This window comes from Ailuropoda melanoleuca, chromosome 5 (assembly GCF_002007445.2).
Source record: "Ailuropoda melanoleuca isolate Jingjing chromosome 5, ASM200744v2, whole genome shotgun sequence".
Lineage (NCBI taxonomy): Eukaryota > Metazoa > Chordata > Mammalia > Carnivora > Ursidae > Ailuropoda > Ailuropoda melanoleuca.
The window spans coordinates 60398006-60406402 of NC_048222.1; the positions used below are offsets into that span (position 1 = coordinate 60398006).

At 51.7% G+C, this 8397-nt stretch overlaps 2 protein-coding genes across 2 annotated transcripts in view; one reads left to right on the forward strand and one right to left on the reverse strand.

Annotated features, from left to right (window-relative positions):
- The window catches only part of LOC109490984 (dual oxidase 1), an 11329-nt gene extending 3775 nt beyond the window's left edge, over window positions 1-7554 (reverse strand). The window contains 10 exon segments of the mRNA XM_034661711.1: window positions 1269-1365; window positions 1504-1564; window positions 1994-2169; window positions 2260-2461; window positions 2600-2627; window positions 2629-2704; window positions 2707-2784; window positions 4060-4224; window positions 4405-4488; window positions 6753-7554. Coding sequence (XP_034517602.1) covers window positions 1269-1365; window positions 1504-1564; window positions 1994-2169; window positions 2260-2461; window positions 2600-2627; window positions 2629-2704; window positions 2707-2784; window positions 4060-4224; window positions 4405-4488; window positions 6753-6810 — 1025 coding nt within the window. The 5' untranslated portion in view covers window positions 6811-7554.
- Window positions 7555-8302: 748 nt separating this feature from the next.
- LOC100469477 (dual oxidase 2) overlaps window positions 8303-8397 on the forward strand; it is a 14394-nt gene continuing 14299 nt past the window's right edge. The window contains 1 exon segment of the mRNA XM_034661712.1: window positions 8303-8314. Coding sequence (XP_034517603.1) covers window positions 8303-8314 — 12 coding nt within the window.

The window sequence follows — 8397 nt, forward strand, 5'->3', positions numbered from 1 at the left end:
GTACCCAAAGCATGTGCATGCTTCCCCTCCCCCTATCTTTTTCTCCATTTCTCGGTCTATATATATATTACTGAACAGCATGGGCTCTGTTTAAAGCATCTCTTCTCTCCTGATTCCCAAAGAGAGAGCTTATATATTATATATATATATATATATATATAACACATATATGTAAGTTAAAACATTTTAAAAGGATTTTTCATTGTTCNTTTTCATTGCTCTTTTGAAATTACTTATCTGTGGATAAGTCCATTGCTATGATTTCTTGGCTATTATTAAGCATATCCAAAAATTGTTTCAGAGTAAGAAAATCTAACCTATGTATTGTTTTTTTTTTAATATTTTATTTATTTATTTGACAGAGAGAGTGCGAGTATGAGCAGGGGGAAGGGGCAGGGGGAAAGGGACTGGGAGAAGCAGACACCCTGCTAAGCAGAGAGCCTGATGCAGGCTCAATCCTAGAACCTTGGGATCATGACATGAGCCCAAGGCAGCTGCTTAACTGCCTGAGCCACCCAGGAGCCCCTAACCTAAGAATTGTTTTAAAATTATGATGTAATTGTAAAAAATAAACTGACATGTTTTGTTCCATATACATTTAATTAAATATTTNAAAAATTTTTTTTTTAGTTTAAAATTCCCTTTTCATTATTTTGGGGTCAAAATTTTTCTTCAGCTCTCACACTTTTTTTTTATTATAATTCCCCACAAGACCCAGGTCCTATGCTTATAGCTGAAAATGCCCCCAGTGTAGTGTCAAGACCTAAGGTTCAGACCAGCAGGCTTTGTGACTCACCCTCAGCCTCAATTAGCCTGTGTTTAATTGGGGAGTTAATATATACACCAGCAGTAGGAAAAATGGACATAAAGTGCTTAAAAATCACAATGATGTCTTTTTTTTTTTTTTTTAAAGATTTTTTATTTATTTGACAGAGATAGAGACAGCCAGCGAGAGAGGGAACACAAGCAGGGGGAGTGGGAGAGGGAGAAGCAGGCTCATAGAGGAGGAGCCTGACGTGGGGCTCGATCCCATAACGCCGGGATCACGCCCTGAGCCGAAGGCAGATGCTTAACCACTGTGCCACTCAGGCGCCCCACAATGATGTCTTTTTTTAACAATTGTTCTTCCCCCTCCAAATTCACTGTTCTCTGGGGAAATCAGCACACTTCAGACTGATAATCCTTTCCTGAGGGCACCTGAGGACAGATTTTTCTCAAATGACACCCCCACTCCTCCCAATACACAAACCTTTGCACTTTGCCCTCACCTCATGTAGATGCCAGGAGGCACCATGGTAGAGAAGAATTGCTCAGAAGCGGCCAGGAACTCTGGGGAGATGCTGGGGTCCAGGAAAGGGCTGTGTCCTGGGGGAAGGGGAGAAGAGGGAGGATAGTAACACTTAGCCCTTAAACCACCCAGCCTCCTCCCCCCCACACACACCCCTTCTCCCTGCCCCAAAAAACTCCTGCTAGCTTTCCCATTCTCCTTCCCCATCCCCTCACCTGCATACTTGGGGGGTGTTTTCTGCAGGAAGCTGGGCAGCCACTCATACAGAATGATGTTCTGAGGGTCAAGAGAGGGCAAAAGGGAGGCAAGTGCTAGAGCAACCACGCTGGGAGGGGTCTGAGCACAAGGAAGGCTTAGGTGGAGATGAGGGCCAGGCAGGGGCAGTCACGAAGGGGGCAACTGCTACAGGGCAGGTGCGGAGGCCTGTGCCCCACTAGGAACATGGGATGGGAGTGGGCTAATAACTAATAACCACAGCCCAGTCTCGTGTATAATAGCCCTTCGCCTGCTCCTCATCTTCGGGGTCCATTCCTAGACGCTAGCTCCAGTTCTGGGGAGCAGTGTCCTCCTGGAAAAGGGCGTTTCTGGGGACTGCTTGTTCGAGGAAGGAGGGCTCTGCGGGGCAGCGGAGTCTCCCGCGCAGCAGCCTGGGGGAGGGGGGGCGGAAGGAGGGGAGGGAGGACGGAGAGAGGCCCAGTGACTGACCTGGTAGGTGGCGATGACCCTCTTGCGCGCGTGCTGGAACAGCTCCTCGTCCCCCCATTGCGGGTGCTCGCGGGCCAGCCGCTGTGCTCACAGGTTGTGGTAGCCGCACCACAGCAGTCCCAGTGCCTGCAGGAAGGGGTCGCGGTTCCCGCGCTCCGCCCCAAAGCTGCACGCGACTGGGGGCCGCAGGGGAGGAGATGAGCGGCGGCGTGACCACTGGCAGCGCAACTTGGCTGCCCGCAGCCCGGCCGGCCCCGCCGCCTCACCGTGCAGCCCCCCAGGCCCGCGCTGTCCCGTGGCGGAGTCGGGCGCCGTCCACATGAGCGGGGGGCTTTGCGCGTTGAGGGGGAAGGCGGGGTCGGGCCCCGACGCCAGCTGCCCGCCGGAGAAGCTCCGCAGCGCGTCGCTCCACCAGTGCGAGGAGCCATAGATGGCGCTGCCGTCCAGCCAGCCCGTCACCTCGTTGGTCTGCGGGGGCACCACGTGGGTGAGCCGGGGGTGAGCTGGGGGTCGGGTAGCGGAGGCGGGTGTCGGTGGGCGAGGGGGTGGAAGTCTCTCCCCGCCCGGCCTGGCCCAGAACCCGGGACCCCGCCCGTCTCGTCTCACCAGGTCCCCGGGATTACTGGGGCTCTGTGGTCTCGGGGTCCCAGGGGCTCCTCTGGAAGGGGAGGACCACGTTCCCACGCCGGTCAGGGTCGAACACAGGTCCACGGGCGGGATGTGGATGTTGATAAACTCGGCTGGGCAGCCCGGGGTCTCCACGCTCACCAGGTCCGGGAGCACATGGTAGCCTGTCCACAATGGGGGAGGGCGTGCAAGGACCAGCTAAGGACCACTCTCCCTTCAGCATCAGGTATCTAGTCTCCCCGACTCTCTTTGCAGCTTCAAAAGACGACTCAGCCATTTTTGGCAAGTCCAAGTCTTGACCTCCTCCACCTTTCCCAGTGCTTTGTTACACCCTGGTCCAAACTGTTTTCATTGCTGGTTTGGTCCTCTCTTTTGTAACTGGGAGGTGCCGGGTGAGTATGCCTAGGCAGTGAGGCTGGGAACACCTGCTCCAACATGCAGTTGGGAGCAGCCTGCCCAGAGAACCTGCCAGTCTCACTGCAACACCGGAGACTGGGAATCAAATGTAGGCACCTTGGGTGGCCAGCAGGAGCCCAACATGCCTGTTGGGAGCCAACAAACCACACTCACTGTGGTCAGACCACCCACCCTAGCACCCCCATTTTGACACCCCGGCCCACCAGCCCTCTTGTCAAATTCAGAACGCTGGCCTGAGACTGTCCCAGGAGTCACAGGGGCAATGAGTGAGAACAGGGTCCACCAAGAGCCCCTACCAGATTATTGTCATGCTCCAGCCTCTACCTGTAGTCCCAACAGCAGCTCAATGTGGGGCAAATCTATGCCTCCCCCAATCAGATTTTCTCCCTCTACTTTTTCTCCTCCAGAAAAAGAAATACAAGACATAGCTTTCTTGACTTAAGAAAAATCATCTTAGGCCCCAGACATCTTGTGATTTATGACTACTTGCTCAAAGCACATTCTTGAGTTATCTTTGCAGGATTTAAACTTCTTTGAATACTCAGATATCAGATCGATTAAAGGCAGACAATTGATGCCAACCCTTGCTAGCCCTTGTGACTTCCATCAATTAAGACCTGGACTCTGTCATTCTATGATGACTTTAGCCTAAACTCTAGGCTGAATTCTCCATTGCACAAGTGCCTTTGTGAATCCATACGTACCCTTAGCTTAAAACTTCCCCAGTTTTGTTATTCGGGAACAGACTGCTTTGGGAAATATCCTCCATGTTTTTCCTTACTTGTTCCAAGTAAAATTTTTTCTAATCTTGGCTTTCTTGTGTCTTTTGGCTAAATACCCACCAAGAGGCAAATCCAGTTTTGGGTAAGAATACCCCATCCCATTGCGTGCCCCTTCATCTCTCACCCCCATCTCTAAGATCCACCATCACTTCTCTCACTCACTTCCTGACTCCCCCCTCAGACATAGAGGTGTCCAGCTGACCCTACTGGCCTCCCTCCCCCAGAGGTTGAGGCCCTCACCAAAGAAGACTCCCAGCACTGTTCGGTTTCGCAGGGAGGCCTGCCCTGCAGGGCCCCTCATGGCAGTGTTGCTAAGGTCTCTGGGGTTGGGCAGGTGGGGTTCTCCCAAGGGCTGGTACACACCGTCTGCATAACTGGCTGGAATCAGACACTGGAGCAGAGAGCCTGGGGTAGGAACAAAGATAAATCCTCAGTGGGGCTCCCTTACCTCCCCTCTCCCAGGCTTCGCTCCATACCACAGATCCTAAAACCTTAAGAATGCATGAGCCTCTGCTGGTACCCGCCAGCCCTTGCCCCTTTGGGTAACCCTGCCCCTAGGCCTGTTTCCATTTGGCCCTCACCTACCTTTGCTGCCCCATCTGTGATCCATGAGGTTGTTGTACCACCCATCAAATCGCTGCACCTCCCAGGAAATGGGGTTCTGAGTTCCTGTGTGAGAACAGAGGGAAGGGGCAGCTGGGCAAGTCCAGGCATGAGAGGACAGGCAAGCCTGCAGGATATGCATCTTGGTAGCCTGGCAAGGGGAGCAGCAGAAGGTGGAAACCCAGCACAGTGTGGAAGGTAGGTGGCAGAGGGACAGAACCAAGGACAAAGTGATATCCAAACTCAAGCTCATTCTTCTAGCTGCTCAGTGGGGGAAACATGGCAGGGAGCCCTCNCCCTGAAGCAGTGTAGGCAGGGGCAGTGTGTGCTGACAAATAACCTCAGAGAACAAGACAAAGCTGGAGAACAGTGGCGATGTGGAAGGGCATGCAGGAGCCTTCTACTGTCCTCACCCCTCAGCTCCCTAGGGACAAGGCAGGACAGAAACCATTCCCAGCCCTAAGATATACGGAGCAAGAGCCAGCCACTGCCCAAAAGCCAACCACTCTTCCACTCAGGAAAGGAGAGGTCATTCTGTGACCACTCCCTGGGTATGGGCAGTGTGGAGAGGGGCTTGGCCCTCCCCTGCTGAGCAGAGCCCCCCGCCCCCCGGGGCAAGTGTGTGGGCCCTGGGGCTGTGGCTCTGCCACCTGTTGCTACTCTGGTCTCTTTTCCAGTTTCTGGGGGTGGGATCAGGGACTTCCTGGTCATGGGAGAACCTTGCCTCCTCCTCCTTTGAGGAATCATGTTCCTCATGTAATTCCTCTTATTGACCCTATTATACTTTCCAAAAACTAGGATCTGGGAGGGAGCACTCAGTTGTTGAGGGAAGAACTCAGGCAGTGAGGGAAGAGGGAAAGGTTCAGAATCAGAGATGGAATGGAGGTCCTTCTGGTCAGTAGATCAGGTGACCAGTCAGATTCCTTTCCCCAAACTAGAAGGCTACAGGGCTACAGCTCCCTCTCTGCTCACTTCAGAGAACAGAACAAAGAAAAGGACCCTCATCAGCCATCCTGATTGTCTTTCTACTCAGACCAAGGACAAGATCTCAGAGCTACCCTCCTGCCCCACACTNGAATCAGAGATGGAATGGAGGTCCTTCTGGTCAGTAGATCAGGTGACCAGTCAGATTCCTTTCCCCAAACTAGAAGGCTACAGGGCTACAGCTCCCTCTCTGCTCACTTCAGAGAACAGAACAAAGAAAAGGACCCTCATCAGCCATCGAGAGACCCATTCCTGATTGTCTTTCTACTCAGACCAAGGACAAGATCTCAGAGCTACCCTCCTGCCCCGCACTCCCATGTGTGCACACCCATGTGTGGACACTCGCTCACCAGCAGGTCAGAGAAGAAAAATGACTCAGGCCCTGATGTCTGAGCAAAGAACTCAACTAAGGATACAGGACTTGGGGCAGGAGCTAGGACAACTACATATACGTGATCTCTAAAGTAAGAGGAACTAGTGGCAGAACAAGGGGGAGAAGGGTCTAGGAGGGAGAGCATAAGGGAGAATGCCTCCTGCGAATAAGCAGCAAGAGCTAACTAGAAAAGGAAAATTCAAGATCAAGGCAAAGAGAGAGCAGGAAGGAACAGGAACATGAACAGCTCTGTCCTGGGAGAAGCTGCAGGGGTCTATTGCCTCCAGTCAGAATAGATCATTCCACAGGTTTTCTCTGCTTCCTTTTCTTGTATCCTCCCATCCCTGGAACTGGCTTTTTTTTTTTTTTAAGGTTTTATTTATTTATTTGAGAGAGCAAGAGAGAGCAGAAGCAGCGGGAGCAGCAGAGGGAGAGGGAGAAGCAGGCTCAGGAGCCGGATGTGGGGCTTGATGAGGGGCTCAGTGCAGGGCTTGATCCTAGCTGGGATCATGACCCAAGCTGAAGGCAGACACTTAACCAACCGAGCCTCCCAGGCACCCCAGGAACTGGCTCTTTCTAACCTAACTTGTAGCACCTTAAGCCTCCTTCCTTCTCAGAGGCCCAGACTTCAGAGAATGGCTTCAGATTCTAGTAAGAGACTGTCCAAAGCTGACAGTAACAAGATGAACTCGAATGGACCATATTAGTGGTGATGGTTGTCTTTTTTTTTTTTAATTGTTTTAAAACATTGTGACTTCCCTTCAGATTTGGGTCTAGTCTGACCACAAGATCCTTTATTGTCTTGTATGACTCATCAGTCTTTTCCCATTTGGGACCAGGGGTCTTAGCTTTATGAAGAAAGAGGAAGACAGAGGAGAGAGAAAGGGCTGCCACACTGAAAGGAATGAAATAGGAGATGCTGACACAGCAGAGTTCCTCTGTTCCTAGCTATACTTCTTCGATCTATACTTACCCACGGATGTCCACGACCCAACCAGGAGTGTCCATGCCAGAGCCAGGCAGAAGCCCATGATGACTATGATAATAGGCCTTAGGACTTAAAACACCCTAAAATGGAGACCCTAGAAAAAAAAGACAGAATGAGTCCCAGCAATTCAGGAGAATCAGGCCAGGCCCTCGGGAGACCCCTGTGAATCTAGGAGAGGGCTTGGCCAACACCACAGTGGGGAACAGAGAGTAGGAGACTCACTGTCTCCCAAGAATCTTTCATTTATTCATTCAATAAACACTTGACAAGCACCCACTATGTATCAGGCACTGACCTAGGAACTGGAGATTAAGTGATGAACAAAGCAGACGGAAATCTGTGCCTTCTTGGACTTACCTTCTTAGATTAACTGAAAAACCTTGCTTTGGCCCAGCTTCCCAGAGTGTATGTTCCTTGGATAGAGCCTTGCTTCGGGGCCAGGACACTGAGCTGCTGCTAGTCCACGAGTGTGGTCTCAGGCAGGTCACTTATCTGGATTGGACCTTGGTTACCTCTTCTAGCTATGGCAGTAAACATGCCTGAACTGTCTATCTCCTAGCATGGTTGCCAGAATCAAAAGTGAGAATGAGGTTGAATTCAAAGCAAGAAAGGCGACAGGTGTTATGTAAATGTGATGCAGAGAGAGGGTGGGCTGGAGCTTGGCTCCTTTCAGTAGACTCAAAGAATGCAGTGCCAGGTGCTCCTGTGTTTGGTGCCAGCTTTCTGCTGTCTCTCCCCAGGCCAACAAACCACCCAGGGACAACAGGGAAACAGAGGCAGCAGGGGACTGAAGCCGTAACTCCTGACTGGCACAGGGAGGGCCGCAGGCCAGTAAAGATCTTCTAAACGCCACATAGAAACTGGCGGGTGAGGGGTGGGACTGGGGAACTATCTAGTGGAAGAAAGTGGAAGCTCAGAGAAAGTCTTATCTCAAACCAAACCCTCAGGACTCCTGAACAGGTTGTCTAGTCCCAGAGGAGAGCCCTGGAGGGTAACCTCATCCCAACTTGCCATCTCCCATTGAACAAGTGAAGAACCTTAGGCCCTGTCATAACTCAAAAGCTCAGCCACTCCACCCACTCCATCCCAGAGACGCTCCAGATGGTGACCTTTGATAGTGTGTGAAGAGCAGGGCCCCAAACTGTTGAAGTAAAAAGGATGGACATGCTGAAGNTGAATTGGCCATAGTGGTCCTTCCATGATCTAGGATGCCCTGCCCCTTCCCCCTTCCACTTCAGGATCCTGGGTCCCAGAGACCACTCAGCCTGTAAAACCATGCAGTGAGCTTTCAGGCCAGGCTGTGGGAATAAACCTGAAAAGGAATGTGGGCACGCTTAATAGCCACTCCTTTTGGGAGGGTAGCCACAATGATTTACACAACAACATTGGTTCAGTAACTTTCTAATAGCCTTGAGTGGAAGGCATACCTTTATGACAGGGCAGTGAAGCCCGGGCAGTGGCAGAACCAGGGAGAGAACACAGGGCTACCCTTGTTCTTGTCCCACATGGCTACTTTTCCAGCCTGAAGTCCTACAATGGTGACCCTGGCATGGGGGAACTATAAGCCAAGGCCATAATGATTCCAACCTGGTCCAAAGGGAAGGCTGAGGGGAAGCCTGGACTCTAAAAG